This window comes from Rattus norvegicus, chromosome 3 (assembly GCF_021556685.1).
Source record: "Rattus norvegicus strain SHRSP/BbbUtx chromosome 3, alternate assembly SHRSP_T2T, whole genome shotgun sequence".
Lineage (NCBI taxonomy): Eukaryota > Metazoa > Chordata > Mammalia > Rodentia > Muridae > Rattus > Rattus norvegicus.
This window is the reverse complement of record NC_141536.1, coordinates 132,913,786-132,936,269: the sequence shown is the minus strand read 5'-3', so window position 1 is coordinate 132,936,269 and position 22,484 is coordinate 132,913,786. Positions and strand designations below refer to the sequence as shown.

Genomic DNA, 22,484 nt, shown 5'->3' with positions numbered 1-22,484 from the left:
TCGGAAGCAGATCACTTAGATCAAAGGTGTATGGGAACATCCTTCATGATATATCTACTCATGAAAGAATGAGGTTGAAGGGACTCTAGCCAGCCTGGGCCTGGCACACATGACTCTGGCAGACCTTGCCCTTCTTTCCCATTCCCTCTGCCTTGCTAAAAACCATTAGACTACATTCCTAAAGTTAGCCCCCAAGGTCCATTCCCTTATTTGGCCACTTCCTCCTCCTGAGGCTGACCACCAAGGTCCAGCTATCAAAGTATTGAAGTCCAGCAATCAAAGCCCCCTTTGGCTCACCTAATGAACATGCCCAATTATAATTAGGCACCTCATCCTAACATGGGGTTTCCCTTTTTACCTTTTTACACTGGCATTTTCCTATGGGCCATGTCTGTCTCCTCTCTATCTAGAGACAGTCATTTGTCCTCCCATCCCCCAGGACATATAACCCTCCTCTCTCCTTTGCCCCCTTTCCCCCCCTTTCCATTGTTCTCTTCCCTCCTCCTTTCTCCCTCTTCCTCTATCTTCTGTCTTTGTCCCTTATCCCTGCCCTTTGTCTCTCTGGAACAAATAAATCTCCTGCGTGCTGAGAACTTGGCCATGGGGTATCTTGGACGGACTTCTGAGGTTTCCTACAGAGGTCCTCAGCGGGTGGCAGGTGTAGGGGAAGGAAGAAGGGTATAAACTTTGGGGACTTGCGAAAGCACTGGGTCCCTGAATTGTAGAGGCAGCTTGGAGGAAGCTGGGAAGATTCAGGAAAAGGAACCTCATGATGACTGAACATCCACGTTCCTAAACCTGGAACATGTCCAGCCTGGAATAACATCTTTCTTATATAAACTCTTTCATTCAATTCACCCTCCAAGTATGGCTGCAGTTGGTGTGCGTACGGATTGCTCAGCTACAGGCTGCGGGTTATCATTGAGGGTTCCACGTCTCCCCATTTCCCCATGTTTTCATACTGGCCTTATGGAGCAGGAAAACAGTATTATTCACAGGTGGCTAAGGAGAATTAATCACGGTGCTGTGAACAACTGGAAAACATGTGTGTCCAGCGTAAGATTTATGTGGCTTCCAGGATGTGACCCTACAGGAACAATGACCAAGGGTATCACAGTTATTCCAGGATGCTTGGACCATCTGGGCCTTTTTCATGAGCCTTTGTGTCTTCTAACCTAAGTTGCTTCCCTGACCCATGACACAAGAGAAACCAAGAAAGCACACATCAAAGCTTGCCACTGGTGGTTAGCAACTCTGCTTTAGAGCACACACTGGGTAGGGAGAGTCATGATGAAGAAAAGGTTGCTGAATATCTTCCAATGATTGAGCCCTGCACAAAACCACAGAGCACTAATAGCCATGAAGGATGATAAGCCTAATGTGGGGTTCAGTTATGAGTCAAGACTCCTCATCTTTTATGATGTCTGCGGAGGAGTGCTTTACCACTGCATAAGTGTCACTCTGAATTTACCTGTTGTAGTAAACATTTAATCTCAATTGGGGGTTTCTACCCCACCTTTGATCATTCAGTTCCCAGATTAAAGACACACAACCTATATATTTATAATAAGCCCTTAAAGCACTAGAGCTGGGCAGATATCAACCTCTGATGTTATCATGTCTGCTTCCGAGATATAACTTGCCATGTTCCACTTGGGTGGCTCTTACTCCAACTGGTCAACCTTCATGGCCATGTTTTCATGACTCACCTACCTCATTTTGTCTTTTCCTCTCTCTACCTTCTTCTCTCTTTTCCCCTCTTCCTTTTTCCAGCTTCTCCCTTCTCCTCCTTGAGGTCTCTCCTCAGACCTCAGAAACCTAAACCCCACCTACCTCTCTTCTGCCCAGCTATAGGGTGTTGGCATCTTTATTCAACCAATAGTTTTAAATTAAGGAGCACAGTCACATAGCTTTACTTTGTGTATGTACAGATTCTCTTGGCCCAGGGGGCAACCAGGCCTTTGGAGGCCAGTATTTAGCATTACAATACACACAGCAAACTCCACACCTACCTTCCAATCTCAGCTGTCAAGTGAAAGTTCATTTTCTTAGGAATTTCTTTGGAGTCCCAGGTTAGGCTGCCTACTCTCTGAGGCCCCATGGACTCTCCATCCCAGGGTCTATTGTCTTCCGTGACAATAATACTGTGGTGCTGTGCTGATTTGGTAGTTATCTTTCTTTGCTACCAGACTAGAAGTTCCATGAAGACAGGGGTGGCTTTTGGTTTTTATCTAGCTGGCCTGGGTCAGGGCTTGGTGGAATCACAGGTACTTAAAAGATATAACTCTAAATAAGATGGGGCATGGGGAAAGAGCCTATGGGTCCTTGAATGTACTGAGGGACAAGTCACATGGGCCACTGGATCCAGTTTGCTATTAATAAATGCTCAAGGGTATGACTTTATCCTTGCAGATAAGTCCATGCCTAGTGCTGGCGAAGACCACTGAAGAACAATGCCCGTCAACACAAGAGGGGGCAGAAAGACTACAGAAAAGCGACTACCATTTCCATGAGCATCTAACTTAAAGAAAGTATATAATTTAAGCTCTATCAAACATATAGATAATAATAAATGGTTCAGACGCCTTTGCCAGAATTTTCCAAAGGGGGCTCTGACCCAGGAGAGACCAAGAAACAGAACTCACAGAGGGTTTAGCTCGCTTTCATCTTGACTCCTTCACATAACCTGAGACAGTATTTATAACAAGCCCATTACTGTGCCTGCTGCTTCACTGAAAGCTGAAAATGAAAACAGGACTGAAAAAAAAAATAAAACAAAGCAAACAAACAAATAAAAAACCCCCAAACAACTGACCAAAACCGACGTTAGGGTGGACAGTCCATTGAGTCTAACAGGACATTTCCTTAGAAATTTTCAAACCCAGTTCTGACCACACTGTATTTTCCTTCGCCCTGACTTTGAAGTCTAACTACTATGTAAGCTATCATTCCACAGGGCTCCCGGTACATCCTAAGGTAGTAATTAAGGACTAGCCAATATTTAGGTTAATTTAGGCCATGCTTTGGGATAAAACAGTGTTTGAGATGCTGCTTTTACATGCATATCTCAGTGTAAGATACAATCGAGGGCTCTAGGGTTCAGTTCCTGGTCCCCCAAGAAACCAGAGGATGAACCTCCGCCCACCCGTCTCACGTGGGTAGAAGATACTCAGATTCGATGAAAGCTCGGTAACCGAGCAGAGCATGGAGATTAGTTATGTGGACACAGCACTGAGAACGGAGGTCATGTGTGTCAATATTACTTAATTCTTCCAGGATCTTCCTGCCCATAGAGTTAAGTCTATGAGCCAACAAATAGCTTTTCTATTCGCTGTAGGAGCTCCCAACAGCTTGCTCACATGGGGGAACAGCATGCTTGTTGATCAATGGTTCGCTCAACAAGGCTCACCTCTGTCTACCTGTTCTGAGACACTACCTACCACACTTGGCTGAAATCTAGTCTGAGGTGCTACCTGCGACCAAGCTTCGCTGAGATCCAATCACAGGCTGCTTTGGGGCTGCACATCCAAAGCCTCTTGGAGCGCCTCCCAGGGCCCCTCGCTTAGACCCTAATGAGACCATTGCCTTCACTCCAGCAATAAACTCAGCTTCGCTCTATCAAGTGTCTGGTGGATTTTCTAGGGCCAACCTTTAACATGCTATCAATCCCAATCTCTTCGGAAACAGAAAACACACATAAGACCAAATACATACTTATTAACACTGAAGGGCTTCAGGTTTACTAACCACAAGCACTTCCCCCCTTCTCAGTAATAAAGCAGTAAGTTTCCTTGGTGTGCCTCCTCTGGGGACCAGGGCCATTGTCTGACCGCAATACACTTCATGTGCACTTTAACCTCCTTTAGTCTATTTCCTTCTCCCCAGGGCAGGGGTGAGGGGGGTTCATCAGGAGTTTCCAAAATAAATTGGCATTTCTTTGAGGGTATGAGTAAATAGGCCAAAAAGCCACAAAAGGGAAATTAATGTGCAAGTGCACATTACAAATGACTTCTCAAATCTTAAACATACTCACTCCATATAAAATATCCTCTTAAAAAAATCTCTCATTAAGCCAGAAAGTTACTTTAGCCCCGGCAATGCCCACATGAAACGGAGAAGTTGTGTGGTTTTAATCTTGTCTTACCCTTGCCCCACTGTAAGAAATCTTTGAGTGTTCGAGAAAACAGACCAGGAACTAACGTTTGACCAGCCTAAGGTAAGGTCCTGGAATCAGTATTTTGCTTTGGCTTTCTTTTTCTTCTGCACTTTAATGACTCAGTCAGATGAATAAATACACTGGTCTCACACCATTAATTTTCTGGAAAGCAAAGTGCAGCTTTTATCCTGAAATTCCCCGGCTTAAAAAGCTGGAACAGCCCACCACTACAGAGCCCTTCTAAAGTCCTACAGTGTGGCATCTCTGCCCCAGCCCCCAGCCAGCGAGGAAGCATTAAACCACAGAGCCCCAGCGGCTGAGCACTAACCCTGCTCACAGGCAAGCTCCCCAGGCCCCAGCTGGTTCAGCCAGCAGGCTTCCAGTCTGCAGCTTCAGGGCCTGCAGCTCCTCAGGCAGCCACGCAGAGGGGGCAGAGCTGAGATCCCAAATCCAGTTTCCTTTTACCTTAAAGAAACTTCCTCGCTTGTCCAGACCTCGGGCGCCCATGGTCCAAGCTGACATTTCCCCCAGCGAGGCTCTACTGCATGCCGGGGACTCCTGAAGGTAGAGACATTTTCAATGGTTAGTCCAGCCTGTAGGAAATTCCTTTCTAAGCCACAGAGCACTCACAACAACAGTCCTGCCAAGATCTTTTTCCGTCAACAACATTGTGCCATTTATTTCCCACCAAAGCCCTTACATCTCCTTTCAGCCCGATTTCCTGCCGCAGCCAGCACTCTTCCTAGACTGTGCCCCACCTCGCTGCCCCACCCCCTCTGCCAGCAGCTGACGTAGAAGGTCCTCAGGACTTCAGGGAGCATAAAGGTGGCTTTGTGTGTTTGCTTGACCCCACGCTGAAATCCAAAAGCAACCAATATTAGTTGTCCCCATAATCTGCTCTGAAAGCTTATAGATTTTCATATGGCAGATCGCAGAAGAATGGAGTTCTCTATGTCCCAGGAAATCCCGCTGTTAGGGAGTGAGGTCAGCATTCCCTCAGTTAGCTCTCCTCCCGGGCAAGCAAGGTCAGTAGAAGGGCACTAGGGAGAAATCCCTCTGTCCCCCCCCACCCCCCTTAAAGCCAGTGTGACTGGGATGCAGCCCAGAGAGTCACTGTTTACAGAGCTCATTTGTTTAAGGGAACGCATGTAAACAGCTCCAGGATCCTCCAAGGGCTTGGGGGTAGGGCTCACTTTGGAACACAGAGGAAAATTTAAAGGCAGGATCACAACATGGTCCTGAATCATCGCCGAGACGATCATGCTTGGAATTTCCCTTCCTAGAACATAGCACAGAAACCAGCAATATGTGCACACACCCTACAAAGACTGCCATCTTCCTTTCAACGTTAACTGGGTACACACACCTGGTGCAATAGACCTGGCCGAGACAGGTGTGTACTGGGGTGGCACAGGAAATCCCCAAAGCAATCTCACAAAGTGTTCTCTCTCTCTCTCTCTTGAACGAGCATGCCTCTGAACCATATACCAGCATCCCTACTTGCTATAACATGCACAGGCCAACGGCACATTGCAGACATGAACAACACAGGATGTGAGAAGTGCAAACATCACTTGAATTATTAAGGAATCTTAAAAGTGGTTGGGCGGCAGGCATGAAGTGGTGAGGTACCAAAGCCTGGATGACAGAGCCAGCATCAGACACTTGGATGTTGAGGACAGTGTTAGTGACAGTCTAACAAGGGAAAGACAAGTCTATCACAGTGCAATAATACACAAGTGTGGCCTCTCAACCCACACCTACGGTGAGTTGCTTGGTTGGACTCTGGTGTGGAATCTCACCTAAGCAAAACAGCATCTCACATACCCAGCCTTCCGTCCAAAACCTCCTCTAGTTGAAGGGCTGCACCATGTCTTGGTCACTTTCTCTCCGGTATTCTGTTCCATGTGTGATCCTGCTGGGATGAAAGCCAGTGTCCCAAAACCCTCCTGGAGAGATGGCAGGCTTCATGGCAACCTGCTTATTCCAGAGGTTCAAGTTCCCGGCTCAGCATCTGAGTGGAAGCCTCGCTCCAAGGCCTTTGAAGTCCATCCTTATTTGCGACGTCCAGAGACTGGCATCCCTCCAGAGAGAAAACACAGCACTGTGTTCAGAACTGGAGTGCGATGGGAACCTTGGGCAGCAGATGATTAACCGTTTATACCCAGAAGCACAGGCGCTCTAACGAAGAGTACACTGTAAATAAACCTAAAGCGGGTCATCCTTTTCACTTCTGGACGTTTTCCTGGCAGGAGAGGCCACATAGCCTGACAATTCAGGAAATGCTAAGAGAGAGCCAAGACTTCATTCCTCATCCAGAACAGCTTCTTTGTTCTGTTCCAGGGTTTTCCATATACAATCCTTTGCTGATGAGCTCACAAGGAACTCTGCTTTTGGCAATGGAGTTGTCTGAATTCCTGAAGTTTGCTGGAGATTGAATTAGCTGCTGATACACACATACACGTGTAACTCAGTCCTGATTTAACGCCCAGTTTAGATTCTGTGGGGCCTGCAGATTGTCTTTCTTTAAAGGATGAAGGTGATGTCCTTTCCTTATTTGCAAGGCTTCTCCAAGACATGAACACCTAGACAAGTAACAGGAGATGCGGAGAGATGTGGACAATAGCACAGTTGCACCAGATGGTGTGTGTGTGTGTGTGTGTGTGTGTGTGTGTGTGTGTGTGTGTGTGTGTGTGTAGATGTGCATAAGGTTTTCGGTGCCTGGATGTTTTAGTTTATGACCATTCCTGTCACCGCAATGATTTTCTTCCCAAACTATAATTTTTCAATACCTTGGTTCAACATCCACAGCACAAAATCAAGATGACCATGGTCGCTTTCCCCTTCTTTCAACTCCCCTGTCCTTCCTGCAGACATTGTCCAGCAGCAGGATCCCCAAACCACCCAGTTACAGCTGGACAACAAGACAAAACTGTACTGTAGCTTGAGCCTTGACAAATTTCCTCCAGTGCTGAAGACCTTGCCTGGTTTCTGTGAAAGGTAAAGTCATCAGAAAACGGAGACCCTTCTGTCCAGTGATCTGTCTTTCCAGTCACCACCCCATGCTAGCAAAAAAGCCACTGTGATGGTTTGGAGTAGCCAGGCCTTGCCATCAAGCATTGAGAGGATGTAGATGGAGAGATAAAGGACAAAGACAGGAAGCAGGTGCTCCTCTCTTGCCCAGAAACCCCAGGCTGGCCCTCTGTAGTTGGCTTCTGTGGCTTTCCAGGTGGTTTTCATGGGTGACTTCTGAGGTAACTGAAGGTCTGTCCTTATAAACTCGAATGACGCCCGTGTCCCCTGGCTGGGAGCCAGACATCCTGGCAGCCTGCTGACCAAGTGTGCTCCAAGTCCTAGGAGCCACCTGGGCAGGTACTGAGGCCACTGGTCCCTGCCTGGACATGGCCACAGCCCAGCCTCTGTGGAGTCAAAAGCAGTGACAAATGCAGAGTTGAGGCGTCTGGCTGGTCAGTTAATGGAGCTGCTTCAGTCCAACGAACTTCCAGCGTTTGTGCAACCTTGCTGGGGACAGATCTGGGAAAGGCTGAAGGGCTGGAGCTTGTGGTCATGTGTTGTTTAAGGGCAGGATGCGTTGTTTAAGGGTGTGGATATTGTACGTGGTTCAAACACAAACTAAGATGACTACAGAGTCACACAGTGACATAATCCAGGGGAGACACAGCTCCACACTTGGTTTGCACCTGACAGAATGCTGGCACATGGCATCCGCGCTATTTAGAGACAGGCTTTCCCCTCCCACCTCTCTTTTCTGTTCCTCTTAATTTGCTCAAACTGTATCCTCTCTATTTTTTTTTAAAGCACAGACTTATAGTACATGGTACAATGTTGGAAATCTGTAGACACCATGAATAGATAACTCACCCTAGCTGGCGTGTCCATTAGCTTGCGTGCTTGTTTACTGAGGACAATGCCTTAAAGTCTTAGCAAAGCTCAATCTTTATTTCTGAGACAGAATCTCCCTATGTAGTCCTGTGATATAGAACCTGCTACATAGATCGGGTTTTTGTGAGCTTCGAACTCGCAAAGGTTCATCTCATCTGTCTCCTGAGTGCTGGGATTAAAGGGACACACCACCACTCCCAGAAAGAGACATACTAATTACAGTCATCATTTTGTACAATGGACCTTCCAGATTTGTTTCTCCTGAGTGAAATTTTCTAAGCTTTTCCCAACCTCACCCTAATCCCTTCCCTTCTGATTTTTTTTTAAATTTGTTTTAGGTCACAAGTGCAAACCCCACCAAAGAACAGCAGATGCAGCAGTTGGGAATCTCACTCACAGTGAGGTTCAAAACATGGAGTTCAGGGGCTGGGGAGAGACCAGTGGTTAAGAATATTTGCTCCTGCAGAGGACCTGGCTTAGACTCCCAACACCCACACAGCAGTTTACAACCATTTCTGAGTTCCAGGACACACATGATACACACATACATGTGAGCAAAATACTCATTCACATAAAATAAAATAAATAAATATTTTTTTAAAAGGCGAAAAGAAAGAAAAGAAAAATGAAGGCAGGAAAAAACAAGACAAAACAGAGTTTTGCAAGCCTCAAACTTCTACTCCCAGATCTAATCATACCCCCTAAATATCTACTCAATACCTTTTTTCTTCCAGTAGTTGAGAGAAGCTCGGAAATTGGGTTTATCTTAGTAAACAAGAACTCATTATTATGATTAATTTCTGTCAAAATGACTCACCCCAGGGAACCAGCCAGGGGAAACCCAAGTCCGACTAAGGTGCTGCCCTCAGCTGGCTGGCTCCTTAACGGGCTCCAGGTGTAGAGACCTTTCTCTCCGTGGCTTTTGTCTTCTCTGAGACTATAGACACTCTAGGCTATGTCCAGGTCTCTGAGCACTTCCCTAACTGTCTATTGCCAGGGAGTTTTCAAGTTGGACAGGAAAACGTTTTTCCAGGCTCTGGCTCAGCAATTCAAGTTATGTAGATTCAAAAGCAGTTTTCAGTGTGTCGCCTTTCACTCCACAGTTTAACTACTTTTTAAAACATCTGGGTCTTTTGTTTTGTTTTGAGACAGGCTCCCCCAGGATAGCCTTGGTTGGCTCAAACTCTCCTGCCTCAGCCTCCTGAGTGATGAGATTACAAGTGCATACCATCCCACCCAGTTTACATCCAGTTTTGAGATCGTGAAAGCTTTTCATTCAAAGGACAAACGGGGGCAGGAGAGTTGGCTTACTGATTAAGAACGGTTGTACAGCTTTTGAGTTTGGTTCCCAGCAACCCCATAGAGGCTCATGTCCTCCTGCATCTGCAGTTCCTAGGGATCTGACATCCCCTTCTGATCTCCAGGGGCTCCTTCACACACACGGTCCACACACATAGTTGACATACATACATACATACATACATACATACATACATACATACACACACACACATACATACATTCACACACACACACACACACACACAAATTCAGAGAAAGTAATACTTTTGAAGCAAACAACTGTGCCCAACTCCCCTTTAGTCAACAAGTGTATTTCTAAACAGAATTGGGTAACACCCGCTGTCTCTGTTTGCTCATCAGTAACCGGGGAAATTAAGGCATTCTTACTGTGCTGTTGTACATCGCTGTTGTAATTATGGCGAGCAAGGAGCTGCTGGGATAAACAGAATCATCTTGCAATAGGACCAAGTTCAGTGGAAGTCTATCCTTTCCCTCCTTGATCTCTCTTTCATAGAGCCACAGAAATTCTCTCTACATGCATGCATCAGAAGCGATGCTATGTCCACATAGCCCCCTGGGGGCTACAGGTAGGCAGCCTGCTGTGGAGAAAGTCTTCCTTTTCTTAGATAAGAACTACCTCTCTTACCATTAACCTTCACTTCTCCTTGGGCCATTGAGCAATTAGTCTTCTGCAAATCTCTTGTATTATTATAACAAAATACTTGAGGTCAAACAACTTCCTAAAGAAAAGATTTATCTAAGTATCAGCACTAGAGGTTCAAGGCCCCACCTTCTTGCTGGCATTCTCAAGGGAGTACAGGGCTTCACATATCCAGAGACAAGGGACACATCTCTCTATATATTGTAAAGAGATGAAGTATGAGCGAGAGAGATGGTTCAGTGGTTAAGGCCCTGTCTGCTCTTCCAGAAGATTCATGTTTGGTTCACAGCCATAACATGGTGGTTCGTAATCACGTCTAACTTCAGTCCCAGAGGATCTGTCATCCTCTATTGGTCTCCATGGACACCAGGAGGGCACATGGTGCACAGACTATACATGTTGGCCAGACATCCGTACACATAAAATAAGCACCTTTTTTAAACTGTCAGAGCTCAACCAAGATGATCTTACCTAATTATAATAAGACTCCATTCTAAAGACATAGTCAGTCTACCGTCTTAATACCTGATCACATGGCTTAGGTTCCAACAAGATTTTTCCCCTCCCTCCTCTCCTTCTTCCCCAATGTGAATTTTGAATTGTTGCCTTGGTGGCACTTGGGACTGAAACCAGGGGCCTTGTATACGTGAGGTGATCTGAAAGGGAAAGGTTCCTTATATGCTCATGTATTCGAACAGTTGGTCCCTGATTGGAAGTACTGTTTGTGAAGGTAGAGAGGTGGCAGAGCCTTGCTAAACCAAGTGTGTCACTGGGGTGTGCCTCACCCTGCTTCCTGCCCTCTCTCCCTGCTTGCTGTGTGTGAATGGAATGTGATGTCCCTGCTTCCCGTTCTTGATACCATGTTATCCCTTCCCCATCATGACGGACTGTACCCCAAAGCTAAAATAAACCCCTATTTTGTTTAGTTACTTTTGATCATGAAACTATATCATAGCAACCAAAGAATACCTAATACAACACGCTAAGCAGGTCTCTACCACTGACCTTGTACACCCTGAATGTTAACTGTAGAGGGATAAGCCTCATCATGCCTCTCCTACATCCCTGTGGGAAGCACTCATTCCTACTGTGAGTGACAACTCATGAACCCGGGCACAGACCTCAGGGTTGTTGGCCTCTGCCCAAGTGGAATATGGCTGAGGAGGGAAAGGGGGATTCTATCCTAAGGTCAGTACAAAATATGTACATTTTCAAACCATCTCACTGTATTAGCAACTTCACACACAATGTCAAAGCATCCACCTTGGCTCTTTACCCAGTGGACCCTATGAGTACAGAAGCCATAAACCTCTAGCTTCTTCTCAAGGTCAGGGTCAACCAGTTAGTAACTGAAGCTCAGGGCTTCCTAGTCCAAGGATTTCTGTCCATGGTGTAAAAGAATGTGTGTACAGAAGTCAACAGAGGTTGTAACTTAGAAGTTTTCTGACTAAGCCTACAAAGACTCTACCACAGAGTGGTTATATCTTCATGTGTGCCTGAAGTGTGTGTGTGTGTGTGTGTGTGTGTGTGTGTGTGTGTGAGAGAGAGAGAGAGAGAGAGAGAGAGAGAGAGAGAGAGAGAGAGAGAGAGAGAGATAGGCAGGCAGACAGATAGACACAGAGAAACAAAGACAGATAGATAGATAGGGAGAAACACATGGTGCTGAAAATTGGACAGTCTAGCATGTAGTTCAAGTGGTCGACCACTGAACTACATCCAGTCATATTAAAAATATTTTTAAAAAATTATCTCTCAATATTCTGAGATAAGGACTCGTGTTCAAGCAGTTTGTTTTCTATTTCATTTTATTTGTTTTTTTTCCTGTGTGTGTGTGTGTGTGTGTGTGTGTGTGTGTGCGCGCGCACGCGCTCATGCTCACATAAGCCATACCAGTGTGTGGAGGTCAGAAATCAACTGGCAGGAGTTGGCTCTCTCCTTTCACCGTGTGGACCCTGGGGATCCAACTCAGGTCATCAGTCCTGGCAAGAGGCCCCTTCATCCACTGAGCCATTGCACTGGTCCAGAAAAAAAATATGTTTTAAAGACATAGACCTTGTGGGGAGACTTACGAGTAGCACAGTAGCACATTCACACACTGTCCTATTTAGAAGTATTGGAGAAGAACACACTGCGACACACAGTGTGTCTGGACATACTGTCATCATTCCAGTATGGCCGCTGCTTTGAATGTTTTAGACAGGACATGCGTTCAGGCTGGCTTCCCTCACGTCTGTGCTGTGTGTGACCACTCCTACACCAGGGCATACCTGAAGGAGTCCACAGAATGCATCTGGTGTGTCACATGAGTGATTCTGCTTGCCACCTCTCCTCGTAGACTGTGTCTGGACAGATACTGACTCAGACTAGTAACAAAACTAGCTGCTCTCAGAGGAGTAGAATCTACTCAGAAACGAGAGACACGAGCTGGATTTGGGGCATATAACAGCTCAGCTGTGGGAAGCAGAGATCCAGAGGCTGGGGAGAAAATAGCATGAATAAATATAAGAGGCCACTGGATGAGATTAGTCCTGATTAGTCCAATAGATTTATAATCTTTGACCATCAGGAGCAAGAGGAAGTTGAAGTTATCCTCTAGTCAGGTCTTTAATTCGAAGATGTTGGACTAAATTAATGGAGGCTTTAGAACAGAAAAAGGCCCCCTGACAAGAATGGCAGACAGCAATGACATCTTTGACGAAGCTTTCTCAGTAACGGATTAGAGACCCCGTGTGTGCTGTTCTTCCATATCACCGCAAGTGTAAGGAGACCTGCATGCATTCATTCCCCTTCTCCTCTGCTTCCTCCTCTTCTTCCTTCTCTTTCTCCTCTCCTCCCCGCCTCCCCCCGCCATCTTGCTGTCTCTCGGGTCAGCATTAGATAATGGGATACAGTCATGAACTGCTGAGAGATGTGTTTGCCCAGTTTTGTTTAATCTGGTCTTTGTGACTTTTAAGGAACTTTCAACTTCATGTTTAACAAACACAAGTATTTTCATTGGAACGATCCCAATACTAATAACTCTCATACAGAAAATATTTTCTAGGGCAAACTCCATTAGATCGTCTTTTTTTAAATTTTTATTTATTTTTTTTTTAAGTTTTTTTTTTACATTAGATTGTCTTAATTACTCGGCTAATTTTCTTATACAAGATTGTTAACTTGCTTAAAATTGTTCTTCACTTTCATCTGCTTTTTTAAACCATTTTCCTTTGTCTAACGTCAACTGCTAAGCTATCAAAGAAAGCATTTTATTCTTTTTTTTTTTTTGTAGTGCTGGATATTGAACCCGGTGTCTTATGCCTGCTAGCTAAGTGCTGCGTCAGTGAGCTGCTCCCTGGCTCTCTCGTGTAATTTTTCACTTTCATGCACAGGTCTCTAATCCATGTAAAACTGGTTCTTGTGTAGGATATGCAGAAGAGGCAGTTGAAAGGGTTTTTTTTTTCCCCCACAAGATGTTTATTTAAGTTTTGAAGAGAGTAGTTTTAAGAATGAAATATTATTATTCTTTAAATTTTTTTTTTACCTTATTTACTGGCAGTCTTTTGCTGTTGAAACAAAGTAATGAACACATCAAGTTCAATGGCTTCATAAAGACGTCCTGCATCACTAGGCATGGCGACACGCATGTATTCCCAGAACGTGGGAGAATAAGGATAAAGGGAGCAGAGTTCAAGGTCAAGACCACACTATAATTACATCCCATCTCAAAAAGTGGGGGGCATTGTATCAAAGTGTGCCTGCCAGCTACCTCTCAGAAGCAAGGAAAGAACGTAATGAAGTAACCCTGGGAGCACACAGGTTCTTGGATACCAGGAACTGAGTTGTGTTGTGTCTGGATATGAAATATCTTCGCAGACAAAAGGCTCAGGGTTTGAAGGCTTGCTATTCAGCCGGCGGTGCTGTTGAAAGATTACTGGTTCATGAAGAAACTAACCTCACGAGTGCAATTCATACCTGAGTGGGATATCAAGAGGAAGACCTAGTTGGAGGGTTAGAGCTTATCCCTAACTCACCTCTCTCTCGCACTGCCAGGAGGTGAGCAGCCTTCCTCTACAACTCCCTCCTGCCACAATGTTCTATAGAGACACAGACCTAACAGCTTCTCTCTACAAAAAAACAAAAAAACAAAAAAACATTGAACTTTTGTCAGCCTGACAAAAGTCACACAGTTGCTGTCTTCTTGTCTGCCACCTCCCCCAAGCCTCTGTGAAAGTCTACTTCATTTTATACTGTGTGTATTGAAGACCTTCCCAAAACTAGCAATTTATCATTAAGACATTGACTGTCTCCTTTAAGTCAATAAAGCACTTAAAAAATGTTTAGCAACTGGTTTGCTGGGGACTCAAAACCTCAAGTTTTAATGCGTGCTGGTTTTGTGGTATGAAAACGTCTACCAGGGCTGACTGCAACCTTCCAAAATGACTTCAACAGACTGGCAAAAGACACACAAATTTAATAGTCAGCTCGGGTGAGCAAGCAGAGCCAAGGCCAGTGCACCATGGCTCTTCCCTCGCCCAGCCCAGGCCACAGAGTCTTTGAAGAGGCTTCATAACTTGCTTCTTCATACACTGAAGTAATAAACTATAGCAATTGTAGGAAATTAGATCTGTACACTGAGAGCAGGCTCTATCCACAAATCATATACTTGGCACTAGTTGGACACATCTGTTTCTAGCTATTATCTTAACCAAGTTAAATGGTGCCATTAGGATAACCTTAAGGAATTCCTGTGTTTAGTCTGTGATCTTAAGCTTGGTGAGTTCCATTTCTTTAGAGGTTAGGCCGGAAGACAATGGGAATCCTATCTGCTTCTTAAAAGTGGTACTATTGGGGTGGGAGAGGTGGTTCAGAGGTTAATCACACTGGCCGCTCTTCCAGAGGGTCTGGGTTTGATTCTCAGCACCTAAATGTCATTTCAAAACCATCTATAACTCCAGTTCCAGGGGAGTCTAATTTTTCTGGACTCTGTGGGGACTGAACACATGTGGTACAAAGGCAAAACATCCATACCTATTAAAAAAGAAAGCAGTACCGTAGGGACTGGAGAGGTGGGTCCATGGGTAAAGCGCTTACTGTCCAAGTGTGAAGACCACAGCTTTTATCCCTGGCACCTACATAAATGCAAGGTGGGTGTGGTGACCCAGTTGTGATTACAGGGGAATTGGGAAGTGCTCACGGGGGATACCAGGAACAAGCTGACCAGGTGAGCTCTGAGCTCAAGTGAGAGACCCTGCCTCTACACATAAAGTGAGGCATGATTGAGGAAGGAATTCAACATCAATCTTAAACTCCATATGCAAGCGCACCCATGTGCATCAACACATACACACATGCTTATACATGCGTATGCACACAGCACACAAACAAATTAACACACAAGTAGGACTATACTCCTCCCTCATCATTCACAGTTTTAGTTACTCCAGGTCAACTCTGGTTTGAAATGGTAAATGGAAAATTACAGAAATAAACTGTCCATCAACCTTACGTTGCGTACCCTTCTGCACAGCATGATGGATGGATGCTTCTCTCTTCCCACCTGGGACCCGCAGCATCCAGTGCCCATGTAAACCACCTACCCATCTGTCATTCTGTAGCTTCCTTGGTTTTGAGACTAACAACTGTATTCAAGTGATTCTCAAAGTGTAAGTGGTACTGGCAACTATGATAGGTCAAAGAGAGGCTATGAAGTGTTGTCTTTAAGACAAAAACTGAAGGCTTACAGTTTATTACATTAAACAAAAATCAATATGTTTTCTGTTTTCGAAGAAGGGAAAAATGCAGTAATTTTATAGTTATACCTCAAAGTACAAAAACTACAGCCATAGCGTATGATGTGCACTTAGTTAAGATGGGAGAGCGGCTGATGGACTTACAGAAATACAGGACAAACACAGGTATGCATGTAGGCATTTGTTACAGCATCCGTTAAGGGTATTTGAATGCATTCCAAGTCTTAAGATTTTTATTTTCTTTTTGCTGTGATAAAATATTCTAACAAAAGCAACTTAGGAGATAAGGGATTTGTTTTAGCTCACTATTCCAAGTTAGAGTCCATCAACACAGGGAATGAACACAGCAGGGCCGTGAAGTAGCTGATCACATCCTCAGTCAAGAGCAGACAGAAGGACGCATACACACCTAATGCCCAGCTCCCTTTCCACTCATATTCACCTCAGAGCCCAGATTCAGGAAATGACGATGCTTGCTTTTTTAGGCTAGGTCTTCCCACATCAATGAACGCAATCAAGACAATGTGGCCATACTGTCCTACAGTCAGAGACTGGAAATTAGCATGGGGGATGCACAGAGAATCAGTTCTACAAAGTATTCCGTGTCTACCAGAGTTGTGGAGCCCACATAAGCATTTTGGCATTATCTGTCGCCATCACCAAAACAGGTGGGCTAGTGTCAGTGATGATGTGGCAAAGATTTACTTTCAGTCTCTTTCTTGGTTGGTCAACGGCACTCATGTCTTTTGATGAAAGCGTCACCTATTCAGGTTTAGGGTAATGCACGAATCTCCTTACATACTGTTCAGTTCAGCACAGGTGGAAAATTTAGAGCTCACCACAACATTTGCTGAGCTCTCAGGCCCTCTTTCAAGTACACGGTTTCTTTTTTATAGTCACCCCCAATACTATCCTCTTGTTGGCTCCTCCCCTACCCACCTTTAAAAGGGAAGTTAGACAGTGTAGGTGCAGCTACTGTGGAGCCCAGGATAGAGAGAGGTAGCAGGCTCAGGTCCTGTCACAGAGTTTCTGAGCATGGTGACACTCCATGTCTGAGGGAGGTTGCTTCAGGTCAATGAGTCGGACTTCTGGAAGAAGAAAATGGTATAGAATCAGACAGGCTCATGGATGGGTAGCCCAGAGAGAGACTGGTTTCTTCTGCTACTCAAGGGGATTCTGGGGGCAAGAGGACAGATGGCTGTCTGTATGGACTTTTAATGTCTGAATGTTTAACAGTCATAAACTCAAGGCTGTTGAGTAAGTTCTAGTCCATTCTGTCATGACAAATGAACCCTTGCAAGGAACTCGAAGGCTCAAGTTATAGGGAGTTTCATGCTCCGTGGTGCTTTGTGCCTGAATGTGAGGACGTGGGACAGTTCTGAAGCTGCCTCATGGTGTGGCATGCCTCTTCCTTCTGACAGTTTATCCTTCCTGTCGTGTGTGTGTCCTGTCCCCTCCCTGGTCTCCAGCCTCTGGATGCTACAGCAGGAACAGGTGCAGCCTTAGGGGGCAGTGCCTTGAGGACAGCTTGTGCAGACAGCAAGAGCAGGCTCAGGTCTTGCAGATCACTGAGCTCATGGAACCTGATCAAGACCCAGAGGGACTATGAGCTCAAAGGTGGTTCAAGCCTTCTGTCCTAGACTTGTCCCACCATGCGGGGAAGATCAGTGAGAGACAGTGTGCAGAGCCCTGGTCTCAGGGCACAGAAGGGTGGTGGGCAATATGATCTCAGGGCTCACAGCAGAAAAGACCCACCTTGGGATGAAGAGTTGGCTCAGTGGTTAAGAGTACTGACTGCTCTTCCAAAGGTCCTGAGTTCAATTCCCTGCAACTACATGGTGGCTCAGAATCATCTGTAATGGGATCAGATGCCTTCTTCTGGTGTGTCTGACAGCTACTCATATAAGAAAAGAAAAGGCCCACATTCCCTTAGCAGCTTAAATTCATCTTGGTTTGCAGAAGTATAGGGTTTGGTCTTGAGTGGCCCTGTGTGCCCCTGTGTCACTTGGAGAAAGTAGGCAGTATGGATTTGAGAGCCAAGAGGGATCCAAGTTTCATTTTGATCTCTATTTCCCTTAAAGCATCCTGTTTGCTGGGCTCTGTCTTTGCCTATGGCCTTTCCTAAGGCTCTGCAGCCTCTCCACCATGGGCCCACCATCTCTGGTTATGCCCCACTGTATCCTAAACCCTGTCCCTCCAAGCATTCTCATCTTGGAAAGTCAAAACATAGTTAGCCTCGCAAAAACTTTCTACCTCCTGTCAGAGACCAAGGATAATGGCCACAGTCTTTCTACAATTGGCTTCTCTGAGCCTCAAGCTACTGCAGATAATGACAAAAGTAGGCAATGTGATGTTACTATATTGATTCAAAAACAAGGCCTTCTCTTTGGGTAGTTGTAGTCATATTCAACCAAGGGAAAGAAAAGATTGTAAGTTAGGGCTTTTCTCAGCTTGAAGCCCCTTCCCAATCCTCTTAGATTTCAGGAGGAAGGATAGGTTATAGCAGCTTCGATCACATTCTCCACTGAAATGGTGTTGGGAGTGGGGTTTGTATAACTCAGACTTAATGCTCTGTTGCTCTAGAGGCAACAGTGATAGCGGTTAATCTTGACTGTCAGCTTGCTGAGACTTAGAATCATTATGACTGTGCCCATGAAGGTGGTTCCAGAGAGGTTTAACGGGGAAGGATGGCACACCCTCAGTACTGTCCTATGGGCTGTGCTTCCAGACTGAATAAAAAGGAGAAGTAGGTTGAGCACCAATGTTTGTCACTTTGTGCTTCTTGACTACAGATGAAAAGTCACTGGCTATCTCACCATAGCCTTCAATGTCTTCCCCATGTGATAAACTAGACCCTGGAAATCTGAGCTAAAAATAAACCCTCCCTTCTTAAGCTTTTAGCAGGTACATCATCATGGCCATAAGCAAAGTACATAATACAGACAACCAGTTGATTTCTGGTATTTTTTTTTTTACTTATGAAGGGCTTTTATGTATAAATCCTCCCATTACCTATCTCCTTGGAGACCATACCTGTGTTTGTTTGAAACAGGACACTTCCCTATAGTGCTGGAAGCTTTTACTTTATCCAAAGCTTCCTCCACAGACTTTGACAGTTTAGCCTCCATGACTTAGAAGTATTCCCTACAACACGCTTCTCTCCTGTTTCCTGTTCCTAAAATGATGATTTTCTACCCTTGAGTTCTTCATCAAGTGAGACCAAGACAACAGAAGAAATCAACTCATCCTGCTGTCAGGTTTACATGCTGTTTCTGGGCTGCAATTATTTCTTCCCCCTGGCTCAAACAAATGTAAGACAAAACAAAACACGCAGGGTTTGTGACTTCTTCCTGATCTCCTGCCTCCCACTCTGGACCCAGGGATATCTGGCCACAAAAAGTAGCAAAAGCACTCATTTCTGGTTTCTTCCTCTCAAATTTAGCTTCAGATGCTGACTTTCCACTTCACTTCCCAATCCCCTGAAGTCCCCCTTACTGTTTCTGTTAATGGCAACCCAGGCTTGATGGAGAGGGAGCTGGCTCCCTGTCCATATGCCTTGTTTGCCAATCTGTTTATATTTTTTCTGAGTTTTCAGGCCCCAAACTCGCTCATCCTTCTTCCCAATCTGCACACCCACTTGGTCTTGGACTTAATGGCTTTAGAAATGTTGTTGTCAATCAGTATTGCCCACCCTGCTAGACTGCCCCAAAGGTATGACTTACTATAGCTTGGAGAGGTTTCGTGCACCCCCAAGGGTTCTTGTATTGAAATTTAATTTCTACTTCAAAACAGTAGTGTTAGGAAGATGTGAACTTTAGTGGTGGGGGCTTTGGGAGGTGATGAAATTGGCTATGCTCACAAGATCGCCTGTGATGGAATACTGGTGGGCGGGCATACACAGTCAGAGCAAGGACTGAGCGGTGTGCTCAGTGGGAGAGCAGGTGTAAGGCCTTGGGTTCCAGCCACAACAACAGCAGCACACATGCGCACATGCACACATGCATTCACGAACACACTTGTACATGTGCTGTCTCCCCGTCTGGCCACACAACTCAGCCTTTGCTAGCATGACTGTCTTTACCAGATGCAAGCTATTTGATTCTGAACCAGGACTGTGTGCCAAAACAAACCTCTTTTCTTTGCAGTTTACTCAGGCTGTGATATGTTATTAGCAACAGAAAACAGACTAAGACTGGCTCTTTCCCAGCCTTCCACTTTCCTGTTGGAAATGTAGATTTTTAGAATTTAGTGTTCCCATTTCCCTCCTAGGTATTCAGTGCTCCATTTTTTTCCTGTATCAAATCCAAGTTTCCAAATTTCCCAAGGAAGTTACATATTCCTGCACCCCACAAAACTAACAGGGCTCCTCTTTTATTGCCACTATTTAGGCTCAGTCCTGAGATCCTGAGACAAGTATCTTATTTGGGAGGTGATCCCAGAAAATACTGTCAGGGAAGGAGACAGATACTGTAAGTACCGGAAGGGGAGGAGAAGGCATCGGAGCAATATTACTACCCCAGGCTGACCAGTGGGCTGTCTCAAGCCCTTCTGGGTTATCTTCTGCCTGTCTGTTTGTCTGTTTGTTTGTTTGCTTGTTTGTTTGTTTGAGAGCAACAAGTAATTCTTGTGCTCATGGTACTTTGTTCCCTGGTTAATGCCTGCACGCTGTTAGCAAACACTGAATCTTACTCCCAGGCTAGCTCCTGCCAGCCTCTATTCACAACTTGTTACTCACAGATCAATCCTCAGCCTCAGCTTCTGTGTGATTCCATTTAAAATCCCCCAGCACATTGCCGGTTCACTAACGCTGCACTCGGGGTCAACGGTGCTCTGTGTCATGCTCAGTAATGCTTATCCAGCACGCATACTTTCTCCGCAGGGCAGATCTCCGCCTTCCTGCGCAGAGGAATGCTAGACAGCACTTCACTGTTATCCTCAGGGGCCACTTAAAACAGGGAAATCACACACCGGCGCACAGCAGGGCACAAAAATGTGAAAAATGCACCCTCAAGACACGACGGAAATGATTCATTCGCCTGTTTTCAGTCCGAGAGGGAAGACGGCAGTGCTGCACCTCACCTAGGCAAGCCGAAGGGTGGGCGGGTCAGGGCAATCAAACGCTTGGCTCTTTGTGTGTGCATGGTAATGGCCAAAAAGGCCCTATCATGATTGATTCTGTTTTAGTGGAGTGGGCAAATCTGCTGATGCCAAGACCGATGATAATAAAACCAATGATGTGTATTTTCACATCTGTAAATCGTAGAAAAGGGAAGCTAATGGGAAAGGCGCCTGCTCACAAGATGCCTTCTGTTTCATGAGATGCAACTCTTATCGTCCTGTGGATATTGCCTTGCCTTGTGAGTTTTGTATTTTTAATATTGCTTTTTTATGGTCTCATATAACCCAGGCTGCTATCAAACTCACGATGTAACTGTGGGTGACATTTTCTCAGTGCTAGGACCACTGGCGTGTGTCACCACACCTGGCTAATTCCAGTATTATGAATTTCCGATACCAGCTGTCTGTAAAGTTGGTCATGGGCCAGATGCACCTTCCAAGCAAATTTTTACATAAAGTTTTATTGACATACAACAATGAGTGCTTCCCAGTGACAATAGACCATATGACCTGTAAACCCTGAAATATTTTTTATCGGACTATTTCCCAAAAAGTTTTACTATACATTTATATGTATATGATTACATTTAAAAACTCTTTGTGATATTTTAAAAAATAATCTTATTTTTCCTTTGGGGACAGGCTTTCATAGCCTGTACTACCCTAGAACTCATCATGTATCTAGCCCAGGATGGCTTTGAATTCACAATCCTCTTGCCTCTTCTTCCCAAATGCTGAGAGTACAGGAGTGGGCTTTAAAAAAAAATCTTAATTGCAGGTTTTTTTTTCTTTGCAAGATACGGCTTCTCTGTGGAGCAGTCCTGGCTGTCTTGGAACTAGCTTTGTAGACCAGGTTGGCCTCAAACTCACAGAGCTCCACCTGCCTCTGCCTCCTGCGTTCTGGGATTAGAGGCCCTCACTGTCCAGCCACTACTTTTTTTTTTAATAGCATAAATAACTGGTTTGTTTGTTTTGTTGGAAGCGCAGGGATTGAACCTAAAGTTTTAAACTTGCTGAGCAAATGCCAAACCACTGAAGCTCTCTGGAATCTTAATCCATCTTTCTGGGTACCCTCCCTAGTGAGTGCTAAAGGTGGAAGCCAGAGCCGGATGCTCATACTGTGTGCTGAGCTCCACCCTCCACCAAGCATTTCCACCTTTAAAAAGACATCTCCTCGAGTCAGAGGTAGGAGGATGTGAGTTCAAGACATTTGTCTTGACAATTTAATGAGAGTGTGTCTCAAAGTCAAAAATAATAACAAAGAAGCCCATGGTAGGTAAGGTAGGGACAGGATGGGGCATGACCAGATGTCCACCCAGTCCATCCACAGCCACCTTTGCATTTAGAGCAGGGTGGTGTCCTTCCCGCATCTGCTTAGAGTGTCCTTCCCGTATCTGCTTTGTTGGTTAACTTAGCCAAACTTCATCCAATTTCCAAAGAGTCTATCAGGCCTAACTTCTCTGTGAACTTTCCCCAGACCACTGTCCCTCAACTGACCCAACCTTCACACTATACACAAAGAAATTAAACAGCAAACTAGGGGCTCTGTTGGAAGAAGACTCTCAGGGGGTTAACTCTGAGATACACATTCAATGCTGTTCAAAGGTTCTCT

General features: G+C 45.2%; 1 protein-coding gene across 12 annotated transcripts in view; it reads right to left on the bottom strand.

Annotated features, from left to right (window-relative positions):
* The window catches only part of Rin2 (Ras and Rab interactor 2), a 216,724-nt gene that overhangs the window by 102,430 nt on the left and 91,810 nt on the right, over window positions 1-22,484 (bottom strand). For 6 of the 12 annotated variants that reach the window (XM_087652231.1, XM_087652230.1, XM_087652225.1 and 3 more), the window contains 1 exon segment: window positions 4,622-4,714. Coding sequence is in view for 7 of the 12 variants with exons in the window: in XM_087652225.1 (XP_087508351.1) it covers window positions 4,622-4,678 (57 nt within the window). In the remaining 5 variants the exon portion in view is untranslated. 12 annotated transcript variants of the gene reach the window in all.